The sequence below is a fragment of the Cupressus sempervirens genome, chromosome 7 (assembly GCF_028749045.1).
Source record: "Cupressus sempervirens isolate cs-2001-9-10 chromosome 7, ASM2874904v1, whole genome shotgun sequence".
NCBI lineage: Eukaryota > Viridiplantae > Streptophyta > Pinopsida > Cupressales > Cupressaceae > Cupressus > Cupressus sempervirens.
This window is the reverse complement of record NC_143124.1, coordinates 416,954,787-416,975,792: the sequence shown is the minus strand read 5'-3', so window position 1 is coordinate 416,975,792 and position 21,006 is coordinate 416,954,787. Positions and strand designations below refer to the sequence as shown.

Here is a 21,006-nt window from a genome sequence, read left to right as displayed (position 1 = left end):
CCATGGTCCATAAGGTTGGTAAAGGACAGGTGCTAAAAGGTCTTAAATAATGTGTGCTTTCATATTAAGATAGTACAGTTACATATAAGGTATGAATAACTAGATCACTACTATACATGTATGTATGTAAATGTATGTACATACACATGCTAAAGAAATATTAATAATTCCAATAATAGAGTAACATTAGATATAAACAATAGTAAAACATTAGTACCTTAGGCATATATCACCTTAGGAAAATATCATCATAAAATCATTTAAGATCTAATAAATATTAGGGTCATTGAAGGTGTTCTAAAATTATTGTCATTATCATAATGTTAAAAAGAAAGATCATAACAATGCCCATGTATCGGTGAAAAATATAAACTTCAAAACATTAGAATCAACACCTAGAGCCAATAAGTAAGGTAAATGACCCATCAAAAGTAATCATAATCATAAATAAGAGAAAATAAATAATGGTCATGTGTGTCAAACCAATAGCAAAAAAAATCCACTAGATCATGTTATTGTTAGAAAGGTATTTCAAGTTCTCCTCTTGGTCAACCCTTGAAAATGATTGACTTTATTGTCATGTGAATTGTCAAGGATAACACAATTTAGTCACATAGATAAAAGAATATGTGATTCTAATCCATTTAGGTGTTTTTATTAAAGTCTTCCTAGAATGATATGCAAATAAATGCTTAGAATGATTAGGTGATGGAGAGATATCAAATAAATTAAAGTGAATAGCTTTGTATATAAGGATATCATAAGAAAACATGTACATGTGTGATTAGTTGACTCTAGGCATAGAAATCTGAATTCAAATTTCAAGATTTAGGTATCAAATTAGCTTGACCCAACTCCTACCAAAAATGAGCCACAATATGAGAATGCAAAGATCAAGGTGGATAGTGATTGCACTAGGATAGAGTGCATGGACTGGTAACACAATGTACTATATTGGAATATATCAGAATGTGTACAGATAAGAATAAACATATAAATAAGGTGACATTGGAATATATTGGAATGCATACACACATATGAATAAGGTGAAAATGAACATGCCAAAAGATAGGATCAAAAGGCACTTGATTTCACCACAAAGTCTATGTCAAAGACATCCAGATAATGTTGAGCTCAAATCTTGTACAATGTAAAAAGTATAATAAATATGTTAGAATATATTAATAGATAAACAAAAACACAAAATAAAGTCTAACTCCACATAAAATTTTGATATTGCTATCAAGATTTTAATTGTGTAGCTCTTGAGTTAGATTCATTGTTCCATATTTCATGAGTAGTGCCTCTCATGAGAATAAATGGAACACTTAGCACTCATTGGATCTAGGTGATACTCATAGAGGTGAAGCATCAAGACTTCTTGGGAGGTCACCCATCCCAGTACTATTCAAGAACTACACAGTTAAAATCTTGATAACAATATCACAATTTGACTTGTTGTGGAAAAAATCTCCTACTTATCAATTCACTTATCAAGTAGTATTGGGATAGGTGACCTCGTAGGAAGTCCTGATGCTTCACCTTTGTAAGCATCACCTAGATCCAATGAGTGCTAAGTGTTCCATTTATTCTCATGAGAGACCAGTTCATGTGAACCACAATTCATGAAATATGGGTCAATGAGTTTGGCTCAAGAACTACATAGTTAAAATCGTGACAACAATATCATAATTTGACTCGCTTTAGAAAATATCTCCTACTTTTCACATAAAATATCAAGATTCATTAATACAATACACAATAATTATAGTAAATATAAACCACCAAAATAAATGAAAAGGTAAATGAAAATTAATTTATTATGAAAACTTATAATGAAAGCTTTCATATCATATCATGTTTTTGATAGAAGTAGTAGTTGTTTCTTCTAATATGCTAGATGCTATTAATGCTCTAGTCTATGTACCACATACCAGCAATATTGAATTCTAATGTACCCTAGGTTTTTATGATAAATAAATGTTATATACTCTTGTCATTATTAATGGATGTCCACATGTCGCCTGTTTAAAGCCTTTATTTAAACCTCTCGAGGGAATTTAAAATTCAGAAGGCATGTTTCTATATCATCTTTTATGAGAGAGTAATCCTATGATTACTGGTTTCAGCTATGGTCAATTCGGTACGAAATTAAAAAAAAATTAATTAGAAAAACGACACATACTTTTTCAGATATAAAATGGTTTTGGGTTGTCCATAATGACACCGGGCCTCGTTTACACCATAAAATCAATTATTTAAATTTATATTCTAACATTAAAAGCCAGTCAGCTTCAAATCTGACCTTTTCATAGTCAACGGTTCTAGAAAAGTCTGAAAATAGCCGTGCACTACCATGGAGCCTAATTTAGCAATGTTTATCCAGAGCACTAAATGCATGTTTGACCGTATTTATTGATTATTTGAAATTCAAAACCATGAAAAAATATCTGAAAATAATTTGATGCCACTGTTTAGATTTAGTCTTAAATGAAGTTATCAGGGGCCCGCTAAACTTGGCGACTCCGACAGAAAACGAAAGATGACCTGAAAAAACCGTCTGCGACCTGAAAAGGTTGCCGTCCGATCGAGCAGTTGAACTGAGTTTCTACGTCACGTGACGCTGAAAAGGAGAAGGAAGCTTTTGGCGAACTTTAGCGCATTACGCTATATCGATTGGAGATATCGATTGGAACTCTCGTTATAAATGGAATTAAACCTGTAATTATTTTCAGTTTTGGGGGAGTAATGGAAGCAGGCAAAGGAGGAGAAGAGGATTTGTTAATTAGCGAGGAATTACAACTGAACGGCGTTCATGTGACCGTGTCCCTGTTCAGGGAGGGGCTTATACGCTGGAGCGGTGGTTCCACCAAAGGTAGCCTTTCTGTAGAAAATGATCTTTTAGGGTTCAGGAGGGAAAATGAAAGCCTTAAGCTTCATGGATTTATGAAGCATGAGGCCACTGGCTTGTGCTTGGCGAGTCGTCCTGGACACAGGGTGCTGAAGGAGTTGTGCTTAAAGCCGAATAGTGAAGAATCTTTGAACAATTGGTGTTCATCTATACAGAGGTGCCTGGATGTTCTTGGTGAGGATTTCTATGTTTTTTTTGTTTGAATTTAAATTTTTAATTCGAATTTTATGGCTTTGCGATTTTTTTTCACTTTTGTTGATTGCTTTAGTCAGTAATCTAAACTAGCTTAAATTTGTTTTTCATATTTAATAGGGAATTCCAGTTAAGCTGAAATTGATCTTCGCAATTATATACATGCTATTGAAATTTCTGGATTTGATTTCGAATTTAGTTTTTTAGTAACTTCCGGAAATCTAATAGCTTTGTACCATACAGATGTTTGGAATAGGAAATTTAGTGCATACATTTAGTAATTTCCAGACATGATTTAAAATTTACAAAGATTTGCAATTTGTTTGGGAAGTTAAAAACTAATTGAAAAAAAAGTGGCACTCAATTTTGTGCAAAATTCTGTAGAGATATTTAGAAATTTGTTATTTTTGACAATAAACTGTAATTACATCATGTTTCTATTTAAAATATGTGTTTAATAGAAATATTCATATGTTTAAAATACATGTTTGCTAGAATTATTCTAAATTAGTAGTAGTGGGTTGGGTGATTTTTTTAGCACTTCTTCTGTGAGCAGCATCTAAATAGAAATATTCATATGTTTAAAATACATGTTTGATAGAATTATTCTAAATTAGTAGTAGTGGGATGGGTGATTTTTTTAGCACTTCTTCTGTGCGCAGCATCTAAATACAAGTTGTTATAAGAAATGGGTTCTTATGAACTCTCATAAAAGTTTAAAACATGAACTAATAAATTTGATTCAAACAATTACAACACTTGAAATTGTTTTGTAGACAAGTGAAACGAAATATGCTACTCTCATAAAAGTTTAAAACATTAACTAATAAATTTGACTCAAACAATTACAACACTTGAAATTGTTTTGTAGACAAGTGAAACGAAATATGCTATCTGTTTTTCATTCTGTGTTAATTATTATTTACTTCAAATTACTAACTGCATTCCATTGTTATTGTAACTGGCCTTATCTGCCTGCACGGTATGGTATTTGTATGGGCTGTTTATCGCCAATAGGATATTGGTTTCCCAGCTTTTTTAAAAACTAACGGTCGACAACTAATATTTATTTAGGACTTGCAGCCAGCCTTATTTTTGTGCAGGATATTTTAATTGGCTGATTTTTTTTGCCAGCTGGAGAATTGTCACAAGTTAATTTTCCACAATTTGTGAAGACGTTTATCCTTTAATTAGGAAGTTAGATTTGCAAACCACCTTATGTGTCTGCATTGGATGTTTTGCCAATCGAATCATTTTACAAAATTTCCAAAATCTTGCACGTGTTTTCAAAATTTGCCAACTATCAATTCACCCTGGACTTGCAACCGGCCCTATCTGTCTGCAGGATATATTTTATGAAGCTATTCTTCCAATTGCATAATATTTTTCAGAATTTAGCCAAGATTTGCACCTGGCCTTATTTGTCAGCAGTAAATTTTTACGCTAACAATTTACCCAGAATTTGCAACTGGCCTTATTTATCCGGAGGGCATTATAAGCAAGGTTGTCAATTAGAGATCTTGTGATAAAGTTTATTTATTTATCTATTTTGGTACATTTCAACTTCTGGAGTTATTTCTTCATGTATCTCTTGAACCGATTCTACTAAATGTGGCTTGTAATATTAAATGCTGAAAAATACACAAGCTATTCAAATGAAGTCGAAATCTCATCACCCTTTATCCTTTACCACTATCACTAAGCCAAAACCCTAGCTCATTAGTCTAGTGATGGGCACGTCTTTAGATTTTGTCCACCATTTTGTCCCTTTCATCCTATAAGGTCTTGACCTAATTTCAAAACCCAAAGATTTTCAAATCACCTTATCCTCAGAGTATTTTCAATGGGCTAATTTTCACCTTTTAAATAAATTTTATTTACTTATTTTATTGGACAAAAGTGGCAGAGCCACTTTAATTTTAGATTAGAGATAACAATGTGGACTACGATCCATATAGCAGAAAACCAAGAGTAAAATACAGATACCTCAACTAAAGCACCCCTCAAGGAGAAAACTACCAGCTGAAACAACAACTTGAAACAAGGCCTATTCAAAACACCATTTGGATAAATTCTCACAATATTTCAAAAATTACATGTATCAATTCTCAAATTTTAAAAATAGAATTTGCCACTTATTATCATAATATGTGTATAAGCCTGTCAAAATTGCTAAACATGTACCAGTAGTAAATTTCACAGTTTTTGTCAAATTTTCCTACATTACATTTATTTTGGATTTTGTTCGACTCGCATACATTTTTCTCCTGTTACATATTCTTAAAAAATATTCTTCCTCTCTGTCAGTGATTAGGGTGTTGTTTTTTAACCAAGCTGTAATTCTTTACAATGTCATATGTTGGTTTAACTCGAGACTTTGATTGTCGAAGCTTTCATACTTTAGTTTCCTGCATATATCATTTAACCTTGCTGTACTTTGAATGGTTTTTACTTTTCAGGCATTAACAGCTTCATTATTCTAATACATAAACATTAATTTATCGTAATCGAATAATCTATTTCACATAACTTGTTTCAGTCGAGCTCATATAGTCTGACCCCGCTTTACTTGGTATGCCCTTTACGTAATTAGGTGTAGCTATTTGCATTCATCGAATACAAAATTCTTAATTTAATGAAACTCATACAGATTGTTTTAATCATTTTGTTACTTGAGTTCATTCTATTTGATCACGGCCTTACATAATTGGGCATTGGCATTTGTATTTGCACGCTTCTAGTTATACATCTTAAATTTAGCACTCCGTGCACTCAATTTAGCACTCCACCTTGCCCTGTGAAAAGTATCTACAACTGAAACAATCTTCTAAACAAGTGAGAGATGATGCGACTATCCTGGATTGGAGGGAGAGGATGTTGTGACCTTTGAGGAAGTTGACCAATCAAAGAGGAACTGAGATTATTGTTTAAGGATTACCAAGTTGAAAAACTCAATTTGGTAAGGTAATTTATCTCATTGACAGGTATCAGAAGATGTACAGGGTTTATCGAAGTGTGCTTATTTGTTAACAAGATTACTTTTGTGATTGCTCAGTTTGAAAATAAATTTCACCAGATCAATTTGATTTGCTTGAGCTCTTGATTTATTTTTGTGTAAATCTCCTTATGGGGTATCCTTTGCTTAGTTATGATAAATGGGTATGCTTTCTGTCAAATTCACCCGGGGCTTGCAGTTAGCCCTCTGTGTTGAATGCTACATCAATGAATTGGATGTGCTTTGTTAATTTCAACGCTTTATCCATATTAGTGGAGATTTCAACATCCCTGGAAGCTCAAGTGCGTGGGCCATTGGAGCTCACCCTATTTGGTAGTTCGAGCTAAAATTTCATCTCCCAAGTTATTCTGATAAATGTATTTTTAATTGCATATCATATCATTATATTATGGACAAGTTAAAGAAAATGTGTTCCATTTTCTACTGCATTTTGAGTAACACGTTTTACAGATTCATTATTCTCAGATATCTTTTCGTGGGTCCATCTACCCTGTTTCACTGCATAGTTTGTGTTTGTTTCTTCTTAATTCTGCAATGATTATCATCTTGAAAATGATTACTTCATCCGTGTAAGTGAAATGCTTAAATTTGGGGTTGAGGATATTCTCATGCTACAAGAGTTTTCTTTCCTTAAATTTCTTTTTATGATATTCTACTACACTTACCATTACCATCAGTGTAAACTGCAAACAAACTCTTGTATATCATACAAATAGCTTAATTGTGATATGTCTCTATTCTATTGACTTTTCCTATTATTTAATTTACCATATTCAAGTTTTTTCATTATTGTAAATATACCTGATAGATCCTACAAGTAAATAACTCAGATAAACCCATCCAAACTATTTAGATAAATGGGAAAGCTTTAAAATATTGTATTGGTTAAGTTGGAAAAAATCTTATGAAAATGAATAAGCCTTTCATTTCTATTTTAATATTGTGATAGAAGATGAATGATTTAATGTGTTTCAACTGAAATATTAAGTCTTTACTTAAACGTAACATGGGAGTGAAAGTTTGTAAGATGTCAATTGTCCAAACTCTTGTTTTCAGTTCAATGGAAGTGTGAGGTGAAATATTTCATAATCTGTTAAAAATTATAATTCTATTGAAATATAAGCGAAGGGTTTAAGGCTTCTATTCTAGGGAAAACTATGTTCCTATTCAATAATAAAGAATGCTAAGAATGGTGAAATATCATCTTCTTGATGTATTGAATTGTGCAAGAAAATTCTATTTCTTTTTCTGATTACTTCTAATTTCAATATATTTAACATCCAAGTTAATGATATGTAGGCTGATGAAGCTTCATTTTAATAAGCATTTTAATCCAGATGATATCTTTTTTGCAGATCGGCCGAAGCAATTGTTAGTGCTTCTGAATCCTTTTGGAGGAAACAGATGCGCGCAGAAAATTTTTCGGGAAGAGGTGAAGCCTCTTCTAGATATAGCTGGAGTCTCTTTTACTTTACAAGGTAATGGCAGGGACTTAGTTTTATCTTTTTGGTTTTAAGAAATTCCATTTACAAACCCTGGGAGGGGTCAAAGTTTATGTTGCTCCCTCATCATTTTATAATATTCCATCAATTGACCATTGATATTTAGCATTGATAGAGTGTGGGATTTACATGATATGTTTTAAGGTCATGCATATCTCTATTTTATTATGGTTTAAACTCAAACGCTTATGCTTCATTTGGATAGTTGTGAAGTTGGTAACTTGATTTAATACAAATGGTGCCCCCCTACACTGCTCCTAGAATGATTTTGATATAAGTCATATCGAGGATGGCGAGTTCTCTTTTGCACGAATAAGTTTATACTTCTTATATTAAGAAGGTACAGGGTAGGGAAGTGGCAATTTAGGCAATTTAGGACTTGAAACCTTTGGATACAAACCATATAGTGAAACTGGTAGATGGGTCCCTCAAAAATACCCTGGAAGCTAAGCTACCAGAGTTCATCCCTGGACCCTTTGGACCAGCTCAGGTTCAAACTGGTCTGTGGTTTGGGGCCGGTTCACTGGGTGGTTCGGGCAAGGTTTAATTTTTTTCCTGCTGGTTCAGACTGCTTGGAACCTAGTTCAAACATAGGCAGACCATATTGAAAACCGGCGAACCGCGTGAATTCTGGGTCCTGTGAAGGACAAAAAAAGTAGTTTTTTTGAGTCATCATCTTGGTTCTGTGGTGTTCCTCATTTTGTGAATAGACTGTGTTGTTCCATTTCTTACACCATCCTTTCTCATTCTGTTGAGATGGCCATATCTATTGTAAAGAAAATTATTTATATTACTGTCCCTTTCAATATCTGAAAAGGGTTGTCCTTTGAATTCTATTTCCCTATGATCTCTATAAAATGCTTTATTCCCTGCAAAACCAGTTGTTTCTTTCAATTGGTCTATTTTTGGTCTCCCCTTGAGAGTTCCCTTGTCATAATATGTAACAGATCCTTTTAAAACTCTGGGTTTAACAATACTGGTACTTTGAGCCATCCCAAGTTGTCACGTCCTCTAAACTTGTTGGAATCTTACAATGTTGCTGTTTTGAGGAAGTCCTATAGAGAAACCTCATTGAGTCAATTCTACCCTTTAGATTGGGTGGAAAATCAACATTGTGAAGGTAAATATCCCTGAAATGTGACTTAAACTTGTTTTTGTCACACAAGTAGATGCTGTTCATGGAATGGTGTTTATCATGTTTAGAATGCCAATCTATTGATCCAAACTGCAAATTCCATCCTTGATGAATTGTTCTTGAGCTACAGGCAACCATGGTTATCTGGGAACTACTGAGTGCCCAGTACTAGCAACATCGCTTGGGATGGATTTTTTTGTTTTCATCAAGCCTATGAACAATAGAACTACTATGTTACATTCTAATTCTAACTCATGCCTCATCAATATATATAATTTTTACATGTTTTTGTACTAACGAACCCAAACCTCTTTCCAAAATTTTGATGAACTTGCGAACTGGTTCTCAAATTTTGAACTTGGAACCAAATTCAAATCGGTAACTTAGATTGGAAGCATAGACATTGCAAAATGTGTAAATTTAAATGAATAGAACTTTGTACACAATTCCTTTAAAGATGCTCTCTATGTAATCAATTTAGGAAGAGTTACAATGGCTTTTGTGAACAAGGCTTGGGGAATTCGTTTTAAATTATTTTGTCAAAACAACCTTCTAAACAAGTAAACACAATTTGATTGGTGTTCACCCTCATGGGGTAATAGAGATTAGTTGCATACAAGAAGTAAATTATTTAACACATAAAGTACAGAGAACACAATAGTACTATATTTATTGATTGGTTACCATACACAAATGTATTCCGTACTACCATGTCTCAATCAAAAGGAGTAATGCATGGATATAGTGTCCGAGGGGACGTGAGGTGAATTGTCGCATGTATAACTCTCTCAAGTAGTACATTTGTCTAACTACCCATTTTTCGACAACATCATCCCCTGCAAAAGAAAAGGTCATCTCCTGATGACTACAAAATTGGAGACAACTATTGAGTACACCAAAAACATAAACTAAAAGGGAGGAGGGCGCATCCTTGAAGTGTCTAGTATCCTCCACAACTCATATACTTGGTCTGTGCAAATGCGTAAATCTTTTTGTGTCCTCAAATTAATCTCCATAACTTCCTTCAGCAAAAGTGTTGTCTCATAGCTTGTGCTTCCTTCTGTGCATAGGACGACCTACTCGTCGTCACTTCGGCTCTAGCCTCTCCTAACTCCTTTTCGACCCGACCCTTATCTTGTAAGAGCGCTGCTTACTTTGCTGCCCAATCCGCTTGCTGCTTTGCCAATTGATTGGCTAACTCCTCTCGAAACTTTGCCTCTAGCTCTCTAGACCTTTCAGCCACCACCCTATTGGCCTCCGCACATCGTTGAGCATAATAGGCGTCTTTATATGTCGCTACTACCACATGGGAACGCCTCTCCATAGTGTTGCTACTTGATCCCAACTCCAGTTCGGTGGCCCAATCTGCCATCAATTTGGGTGTCTCAATTGCTGGCCACTCTCTTGCCTCAAAGCAGGATCGAAAATGTTTAGGGCATCTCCTCTATATGTAGGCTAGAACTAGCTATAATACCTTCTTTCTGGACATTATATTATGTCCAATTACTCAATCCATCTCCAAGACACCCTCTAAAGTCTCAAGGTATGCCATCGTTCTCTCAATATCGAACCATAGTCTATCTTGTCCTCTTCTGCCTGCTTAAACTCCTTTCCTCTCGTTGCAGCTATTTCCACCCTTAGTGTGTCCTCCTCATCACCTGGTGCATCCTTGGACTGTGGATCCTATGGTGCTGCAATCACTAGTGTTCTAACCAAGACATCCTCCCTTCTCGGGGATTGAGTGGAGGGCCCTACTTTTGCAAGGGTAAATCATAATTGTTGCCATAAAAACATGGTGGCGCAGTTTATCACTTGGACATCTACTGCCTCTGGCTATGCGATACACATTGGTGTTGTCAATAAAGTGGAATCAATAGTTACCATGACCTCCATACCAATTGGTTCCACAAAACCACATTGACCTAAATGGGCGTTAACATTCTCATAATCAATAGAGCAAGTCCAAAGAGGGTTACATCTAGGTCATCTAATGGCATTTCTACTACATTAGGACTAGACCAGGGTTTGTTGGAATTATTTGGAAAAAGAGGGGTAAAAATTAATTAAGACAGAAAATATTACAACAAGGAGAGATCAACAAGGAGCTCTGTCCTGAGCAACAAGTTCATCAAATTCTTGCACCAGCTCAAAGGGAAGCCACCCCTATCCATAATATTCCATCCCAAAGCATGACAGGAAGCCCATTTGGCCAAACAATCAGTAGCTCTGTTCCATTCACGAGGAATGTAAGTAAACCTAATGAACTCAAGAGAGGTACAAAAGAGAAGAGTCTGATCAACAATAGTGGCGAGCTGCCAACTAACATCCTCAAACTCCTGCGAGGAAAGCAAGTTCACCACCACTTGGAAGTCAGACTTAGATAATCTTGCACCATCCCCGCAAACAACACTGTTCCACAACATATAAAATGGCTTGTGCCTCCATGAGATTGTTAGTGTAGTCACCCTTATGCATTGAGAAAAAGAATTTAACTTTACTAGAACTACAATGAGCCACTGCCCCAATACTAGCAGGGCCTGGATTCCCCTAAGAATAACCATCAGTGTTAATGTTCAAAACTCCATGGGGAGGAGTCCAATGCCCCTCTTGATTCACCCTTCCTTTCCTCTGTTGCCGAGGTTGCCTGGGCACTCTTTGATACTATTGAGCTACAACCCCATCCTAAAGATGAAAATTGAGGCGATTGCATATAGCAAGATCAACCAGATCCATACCCCCATCTAGCGCAGACTTCACTTGAATAGTTTCCTGAAGAGAATGTGAGATCTTCCACCAAAGATGCATAACACCAGTTCGAACATCTTGGAAGATTTAGTGATTCCTCTCTAGCCAAATATGCCAAAGAATGAACGATGGGCCAACAATCCAAGCAACATGGAGATGACAAGACTTGGAGGGAGTACTTGCCAAGCAGGCCCAAAACTCAGGCAGAGAGGAAGCATGCCTACAAGAGCAACCCCAAGCACTTCACCAAATGTGCCATAACTGAGTTGAAAAGGCACAATGGAAGAGCATATGAGAGATAAACTCCTCCCCATTAACACACAAAACACAATAAGAGGGGCCTTGAAATCCACGTTTACAAAGATTATCCCACGTAAGATAGTAGTTGTAAGCCACTAGCCATGTGAAAAAATTGCACTTGGACCAAGAAACTTTATTCCAAACTTGCTTCCACCAAGGGACCTCAACATCCCTGAATAATTGTCTAGTTATCTCCTAATACCCAGCAAAGAAATGATATTTACCAGGCAAGGTACCTCCCCAAGCCAAAAAATTTGGTCCTAGCTAAGAGGAACACTCCCTAGAAGCCAAAATCTGAGAAAGCTCTTGATGATCCACCTCTGTGCCTCCAGGAGGCCAATTAGAAGAGTGCTTCCATCTGTAACCAACAACAGATCCCAATTGATAAGGAGTCTTGTATGAGCCACTTTATCCCATCCAGCAGCATGAAAAGAATCATAGAGAGTCTAAAGATGAGGGTACATGGATAATATGGATGAGAATCCATCCCAAGCATCAGACCAAAACAAAGCCTGAGAGCCTCCCTTACATATCCAAAACAAACCTCTCTTGACTAGCACAACACTAGTCTTCAGAGTATGCCAGACCATAGAGGCACGACCTTCAAGAGGAAGTGCAAAAATAGAGCAAGGATTAGCACCACAAAAATATTTATGGGTGATAATACGAGCCCAAAGTTGATGTTGTCCAGAGCACCATCGCCAATAAAGCTTAGCAACCAATGCTTGACTACTCAAGTGAGCTATCGAAGACCAAGACCACCCTCCCTTTTAGGCTTTCAAACAGTCTCCCAGCTAATCAAACTTCATTTAGTGCTATGCAAATTACCACTCCAAAGGAATTGCCGAGAAAGAGCATCAAACTCCTTGAGAAAGTAAACAGGAGCAGCCTGAACCATGCTTCTATAAGTAGGAAGAGCTTGAATAACAAATTGAAGAAGAGTAACTTGAGAAATAGTAGAAAGCCATCTATGAGTCCAATGATTTACCTTATCCTGAAGCTTGGTAATCAAATTTTTTCTAGAAGAGTCATGGCTGCCTAGAAACAAAAATAGGGATGTTAAGATAAGTCAAAGGAAGCGACCCAATCTGAAAGTGTAGGATATCAACAATCCTCTGCTGAAAATGTAAATGGAAGATTTGTGCTCATTAACTTTTTGGCCTGAAGTTGTCAAATAAATATCCAGAGTATGTCGAAAGGCTTCAGCTTCCTTGATCCTAGCAAGACCTGCAAGAGCAGAATCATCAACAAATTGAAGGTGAGAAAGAGTAGGTAAATCATTACCCCACCGCCACCCTTGAATAGAATTCTGGAACACCTAATACTTAATGAATCTGCCCAAGCCCTCAGCCATGATGATGAAAAGATAGGGGGAGAGAGGATCACCCTGGTGGAGACCTCTAGAGGCATCAAATAGCTGGGAAGGTTGACCATTAAGAAGAACTTAAAAAGAGGCAGAAGTAACACAACTCATAGTCTAACTTACCCAGTCAAAGCTAAAGCCAAAGGTAAGAAGAATATTCCTTAGGAAACTCCATTTAACTCTATCGTAGGCCTTAGCCATATCTAGCTCAACAAACATTGATCACTCCCTTGAACTAGCCATAGAGTGAATAGCCTCGGTAGCAATAACCATCCCATCCAGAATTTGTCTTCCAACAACAAAACCACCTTGTTCCTCTTGGATAATAATGGGGAGCCACTTTTTAACTCTCTTAGCAATCAACTTAGTAATGACTTTGTAAACCACATTACATAAGGCAATTGGTGTAAAAAACTCCACTTGACTAGCCCCCTCTCATTTTGGAATAAGAGTCTAGAAAGTAGAATTCAATGCCCGAAGCATTTGCTTGCTAGAATAGGATTCCTTAACCACTTCCAACAAATCATGATTAATAATTTCCTAGAATTCCTGAAAGAACTCAATTGGAAAACCATCAGGACCAGGAGCCTTTCCCTTAGGCATGCCAAAGACCACCTCCTCCAACTCTTCCAAAGAGATCAGTTGCATGAGATTGTCATTCATTTCCTGGGTAATAAGGGAAGGAATACAAGACAAAGTAATATTTTCTTCATTATCAACAAGAAGAGAGTCCTCAGAGAAGAGGGTAGAAAAGTACTGAGTAGCCTCTTGGAGTAAAGTTGGCAAGGAAGTCAGTTGGATACCTTGAGAATTAACCAATGAAGAGATATTGCTCTGATTCTGGTGAGATTACATAGTTTTATGGAAAAAAGCAGTGTTCTTATCACCTTCCTGGAACCAATCAACTCTAGCCTTTTAGCTTCCAAAAAATTTCCTCTCAAAGTTCCCATTCTTCTAGAACTTTAGAAGCAAAGGAATCAACCCTTCCAAGATCCTCTGAGAAACATCGATCTCTAATCTGCCTGGTGATGACATCAATATCTTCTTGAGCAAGCCTCTTCATAGAGTGAAGGTTCCCAAAACATTGTCTATTCCATATCCTGAGCTGCCTTTTAACATATTGAAGCCTTTTAGAAAATGAAAACATAGCAATACCATATGTAGGAGTGCCATCTCTCCACCAACATAAAACAAGATCACAAGAGAGGAGTCACGAAGCCACATCAACTGGAACTTAAAACATAAAAGCCCCAGTAGCAGAAAATTTGATTGGCCAATGATCAGAACCCCTCTAGTCCAAAATTTCTGAAGAGAAAGTAAGGGTGCCACCAACTCAGAAACAAGAAATCTGTCCAGTTGTTCTGAGATAGCATCAGCCCCAGTCCTTCAATTATTCCAAGTATAGAGAACATTAGAAGGCTTAACATTGGAGAGGTGCGAAAGTGCAATGTGTTGCCAAAGAAGAGCAGAAGAAGGCCCCAATCTAGCCAAACTACCTTGCTTCTCCTCTAGACTTAAAACCGAATTGAAGTCTTTTGCTAACACCTAAGGATGAAAAGGGTGACAATTTCTAACATACTGAATATGCCTCCAAAGTTCCTCCTTTCCCACAAAATCAACAGGCACATACACATTAATAATCATGATCACCTCTCCTGAGTCCAAAGCAAAAGCCACCATAGAGAGAGCTGAGCGACAAGACATCCAGCCAAGGGGAGAAATTTTCCTTGGATCCCAAAAGATAGCCAATCTACCAGCACTGCCCATAGCCTCAACACACTAGCATTGGCCATGAGTTCAAACACTAGAGGCATATCGGACCATAGACTCCACAAAGAGCTTAGTCTCTTGGATACACAAAACATTAGGAGAATGATCAACCGCCAAATTCTGAATAGCCTTTTGTCTAGGGATGCTAATCAACCCTTAACATTCCATGAGAGAATAATCATCATTGAGTAGAATGGGGAAAATGAGCATCCAATGGTTTCATTGACCCAGACTCTATCAATATATCTCCTGTGAGTTTAATCTTCTCTTGGTTTGTTTTGTGCCCACTCCTTAGAAGAGTAAAGGAAACTTGCTTAAAGGGTTTATGCATCAACCCCAAGAGGAGAGGGGACCCCTTACCCTTACTAGATGCTAGCACATCCTTAACCAAATTTGCCATAACAATGTCATTATCCTCTAACACCACAAGTGTCGCTAGAGCATCTGATACAAGAGTTACAGGGACCTCTTAGTTCTGATGTACCATAACTTAGGTGAAATTCCCTCATCTGGGCAAACTGGGTCAGAAGAGATACTAGGAGGAATACCCTCCTCTAGAACCATACTATCCAACACCCAAAGTGATTAAAACCCGAATCAAATAGTCTATCTTTCAAAGGTCTCTTTTGACCACGCCGCTTAGCTCATGGGCAAGCAGGGGTAAATCCATCCTTATCCTGCATTTGAGCCTTTCCCTTTCTTGTAGCATTTGGTTGTATTATCCATCTGAGCTTGTCCTTTCCCTACAACATTTGCCAGACCACCACCATTGTCAGCCGTAGAACCATGCATTCCTTTGGAAGTCAAGTTGCAAGGACACTGACGCTGTAAATGACCATACTCATGACATATCCAGCATCGGAAAAGGAGGGATTCATAATCTAACTGACGCACCTAGGAAGAAGCCCCAAGACAAACTTCCAAAGAATTTGGTAATGGGTTATTCAAATTAATTTCAACACAAATTCTAGCTAAAGAAATAACCTTTTTATTGAGGGATTGATGCGCAATCGCAGTTGGCTTTCCTAGCAAAGCAACAATTTGATGGAGGATGTCTTCTTGCCACAATTCCAGGGGAAGGTGAGGCAAGCGAACCCAAATTGGCACTGTTGAAGGGAGATCCTCAACAGAATTAAATCCTGAATGCCAGGGTTTGACAAATAACCCCCCACATGGTTGTAGAAATAGGCCCTCCTTCAAAAACACGATCATGATTAGACATGCATGAGAATACAACAAAAAAATAGCTATTCCTAGCCATCATGATCTCCATATCTCCTTCCACCTACCAGGAGTGACGGATCCATGCCTCAAGAGCAAATAAGGAAATCTAGATTCCAAGAAATTTGCATATCATAGCATACTTGGTCCAATATTCAATGTCCTCCATCACTGCCACTGGAGGAATAACTAGAACAGGGCGACCATGGCTGGGTGGAAAACGACCATTAACTTTTTTCATCTTGGAGCTCTCCCTTGAATAAAACAATTTAGATCTCATTGCATGCACAATTGGAGAAGAACCATTTGTCCTCACCAACGTAGAAGAAATCCTAGGCCCTACCATGCAAACAATAAAAACCCCAATCCAAAATTGCTTGCAAATGTTCTCCAAAATCTGGAACCCACACTAACTTTGTTTAGCAGCTGTCAATCCAAAATGAACAGGGAAGAATATCAGCAAAAAGGGCAAACATCAAACACGGGCTAGGGATTGAGCCCTAGCCCAGTCGACATCCATCCCTCCTCATCGCTCTCGGCATTACTAAAAGAAGAAAAACCATTGGAATTATAGAGAAATATTTAAGTTTAATAATATAATTGGACAATTGGACAATTTCTATGCAGTAAGATTTTGGCTAAAAAGTGTCAAAAAGAGCTGTGATCAAGTGGTAGGGCCCTTTGGTTCTTAGGTTGAAGTCCGATGTTCAAAATTCTTTAATTGACATCTTAGCATTGGTGGGCACGTTGGAGTAGTATCTCCAATAGAGTAAAATAATACCCTCATAATTGACACTGAAGGAGCAAGCTGGAATTGGAGGAGGAAAGAAGAGAGAGGAGTTGGGATGAAGGTAGAGTGCTATTCTTGTGGGTGACCTAGGAGTTGGAGGAGCAAAAAGAGATGGAGTGTAGAAGATGGAAGAAAGAGACAAAGTGGTGTCTCTGTAGGTGATTGCACTGTAGGAGTATCAGAGTGATTAAGCTTGGAGGAGTGTAGAGTAGTGTAGAAGTTAGAGGAAAGAGAAGCAATAATATTATCCTTGTAGGAGATGTTGGAGAAGGTAGGAAGGAGAAGAGAGCTATAACTGCTGCAACAAGACAATGGTGCTTGGTGTCCTTGTGAGTTGAATTGTAAGAAAGTAGTATCATTGCAGGTTTAGAGGTTGTTGTGAGGTTTTCACACCGTCACCGCAAAATTTTGGGGACCCCCCTTTTTTTTGATCGCCTCGACAAATTTTTGGACTGTCCAACAATTTTGATTTTTCGAGAATTTTGAGCCTTGGACACTTTTAGGCAAATGGGAGAGACTTAGCTTATTTTCACCCGATTTTTTTAACTTGATTTTCTAGAGCCACCAATTCTATCCTTAGGCCGAACAAATTTCAAAGTTAATTCCAACTTGGCAGGATAAAGTTGTGAATTTTGTACTTAGACATTTTCTTTTGAAAATTTGGATATAATTGTATAAATTTGGATAATTTTCAAAAAATGAAATTTTTGTTAAATTTGGTCTTTTGGAAAATCCAAAATATTTTTTGGTGAAGAAAATTCATTTTTGTGATGGTGAAATCAAATTGCAAAATCGATATTTAGGCTTTAGAGAAATAATTTTATTTGTGTTAAAATGCTAAAATTGCTTAGCAAAATCGATTTGAATTAAAATTGCAAAATTTGGCTTTAAATGGATTAAATTGCCTTGAATTTTTTTTTGCCATTTAATAAAATTGGTAATTTAATATTGAAAAAATGGCTTTTGATTAGCCAAAATCCGATTTTAATGATGTATTAATTATTAAATCCTCATTAAATGGAAGCATTTAACATCTCCAAGGCATTGTTTAATTTCTTTTTGCAAATTGAAACTAATTGGCAATTTAAAAAAGCAATTTTCATTTTGGCAAAATTAATATTTAGCTAAGTATTTAATTGTGGGTCATAATTTTGCATTAATTATTTGTTCTTCTTTCTCCCAGGGTCCAAGTCGACTAGCTTGGGGGGAGTAAGAAAGTTGGGTACAAGAGGAGGCCTCTCTCCCATTTCCTCCTTACTTCTCACTTCTCCTTCTCAGGGTGTTGGCGATTTTGCAAGGGCAGATTTGCACTCTTCTTGCTTTGCGAATTTTGTGGAAGGCCAAAATATGTGGGGGCCGAAATTTGTGGGAGCCGAATTTTGTGGGAGATAAAATTCTGATTTTTGCAAGAAGCTACGATTTTTGCCCTAGGTTGGGTAATTTTATTTGGAGGTGAATTACATGATAAATTTCTAATTTGCAAGTGGATTTGACATTCTTGAGGTCTAGTCCTAATTCCGAAAAGTCACTTTATGATTATTGGTTAAGGTGAATTTTAATATTTAGAGTTGAAAGGGGTCCTTAAGTTGACATCCTTCTTTCGTTCTAGTCTAAGGATTGCTTCCCTTGGTTCTACTTGCCTTTTGGTCCACCACTCTACCATCCCGTAATAGGGTGACGAGTATGAAGGATGTTAGTGCAAGTAAGAATCCCAAGTGGACAAACACTAAGAAAGACAGAGGATATGATGCCCAAAACACCCTTCTTCTCGAAAATGAAGCGAATAACTGACACCAATATCAATGCAGTGGACATGATACAGATGAAGGATAGACTAAAGGAAGGACAATCCCCCTTGGCTATTGGTAAAGGTAATTTCAAATCATTTAGCGTTGAAAGGGGTCCTTAAGTGGATTTCTCTCTTTCGTTCTAGTCTAAGGATTGCCTCCCTTGGTTCTGCTAGTCTAATTGTCCACCACTTTACCATCCTGTAATAGGGCGATGAGATGGAGGATGTTAGTACAAGCAAGAATCCCAAGGGGACAAACACTAAGAAAGACAAAGAGGATATGATGCCCAAAACACCCTTCTTCTTGAAAATGAGGCGAATAACTGATACTAATGGCGGTACAATAAAAGGATATACAAAAGGCAGTTGCACATCACAGCCCAGGTATCAACACTTCCATTACAATCATGATGAGCGACAACGGAGCAGCCCTTGACTTTGAAGACATCAGAGAAGAGGATATCAATGAGATAAGACTTGGATCAAGATTGGATGAGCTAGAAAAGGTTGCCATTAGGAAGAAGCATCTAAGCACCCTTTCCTCTCTCAATGCTCTTATTGGATTTGCAAAAGAATATGAGAAGGATCATGAAAAGATGCTACAAGCAGCAAGCAACATGGTGAAGTCAGTGGAACTCAGGGTGAAGTACACACCTTGTCCTCCTACGAAAGAAGTTAACGAAAGGCTAGCTAAGTTCATTGCCTTAGCTAAGAAAATGAAAGAAAAGGGAAGATTTATATTAGAAGATCATTTGATGTAAGCTCAAGTGGCAATTTCCCTTTCTTGTAGAATAGGACAAGTGTCTATTTCTAATTGGCCACCATTTTGGTACCTTCTCATTGGTTGCCACTTTTTGCACTTTTTTCATTGGTCCATTGATGAGTTGGCAGCTTCTCATTGGCCAATGAGGTAGCAACCCTAATTAGGGTTTTGAGGATCCAATCTGGATCATTGATCTTGTTTTGATCTCCACCGTCCGTTGTATTTTTGGCACCTATATAAGGCCATTTTCTCTCATTTGTAAAGTGTTGGAGAAATTGTTGCGAAGATAATACCAAAATTGCTCTCTTTTTCATTGTTGCGATTTGCATGTTGATTAAGAACATTGGGTGTTATTGCATGTTTTCTACTTCCACATAGTTAGAATTCTTTTCAAGTTGTTAAAGTTTGTTGCATTTCAAGTTGTTTAAGTGAAGTTAAAGTAGATAGATAGTTGCATGCTAGCATTAGTAGGTGTTTGATAGGGATCACTACTAGACTACTAGCATCTTAGTGGCTTGTTGGGAAGCCTTGCGTGGCAAACTAGTTTAATATTCCTTTGAATCATTGCATTTGTGGAAGTGAGGCCGCTGGTCAGCTTTCATTAGGTTCGATCCCAGTCCATTTGCTAGTCTTCCAATCCATAGGAGTAAGAGTAGGATAGCAAGTAATTTAGGACTTAGAATTTAGGGGAAGAAAGTTAGAAAAACACTAGTCGAAAGAGCCATTCACCCTCCACCACCATCACTTTCCATCAACATCATTTAGCTTTCACAAACCCATCACCATCACCATCATTCCACCAAAGTCCAAGTCATCCTTGAATGAATAGCATAAGGCTGCCTACGTGATTACCAACAAATCATATCAATAAAACTGAGGGAATATCCACAAGAGTAAGGAACATTGGAGTTATTCTCATATCCCATGGGCAATAACTTTTCAAGAGAGGAATTGTATGTTTGATACTATGTATCAAATGTTCAATTGCTAATATGTTATGTAAGTGATACAAAACTCACATCAACAAAGGTATGAAAGGATCTCTATAGGCTGAACTGTAAGAAAGTGATAAGTGTGATATCTCTGTAGGTGATTGTGCTGCAGGGGCATCAGAGTGGTTAAGATTGGAGGAGTGTAGAGGAGCATAGAAGATAGAGGAAAGTGAACAAGCAGGAACATTATCCTTGCAGGAGATGTTGGAGAAGGTAGGAAGGAGAAGAAAGCTATAGCCGATGCAAGAAGACAAAGGTGCTTGGTACCCCTGAAAGTTGAATTGTCAGAAAGCAGTATCATTGCATGTTTAGTGGTAAGATAGGATCTCTGTAGCCTGAACTGTAAGAAAGTGATATCTCCGTAGGCTGAATATTAAGGCAGCGGCATCCCTGCCAGTAGCGTGATAGTTGAAGAAGCATTCCCATTGGTTGATTGTTAGGGGTGAGGGTGCATTACCATCAAATCCTCATATATATATATATATATATTTTCAGAGCATTTATTGGAACTACTGAT

The 21,006-nt window shown here is 37.2% G+C and overlaps 1 protein-coding gene across 1 annotated transcript in view; it reads left to right on the top strand.

Annotated features, from left to right (window-relative positions):
- The first annotated feature begins 2,733 nt into the window (after window positions 1–2,733).
- Window positions 2,734–21,006, top strand: part of LOC149547319 (sphingosine kinase 2-like) — a 54,914-nt gene continuing 36,641 nt past the window's right edge. The window contains exons 1-2 of the mRNA XM_089791596.1: window positions 2,734–3,085; window positions 7,475–7,597. Coding sequence (XP_089647722.1) covers window positions 2,749–3,085; window positions 7,475–7,597 — 460 coding nt within the window. The 5' untranslated portion in view covers window positions 2,734–2,748. The remainder of the gene's footprint in view (window positions 3,086–7,474; window positions 7,598–21,006) is intronic.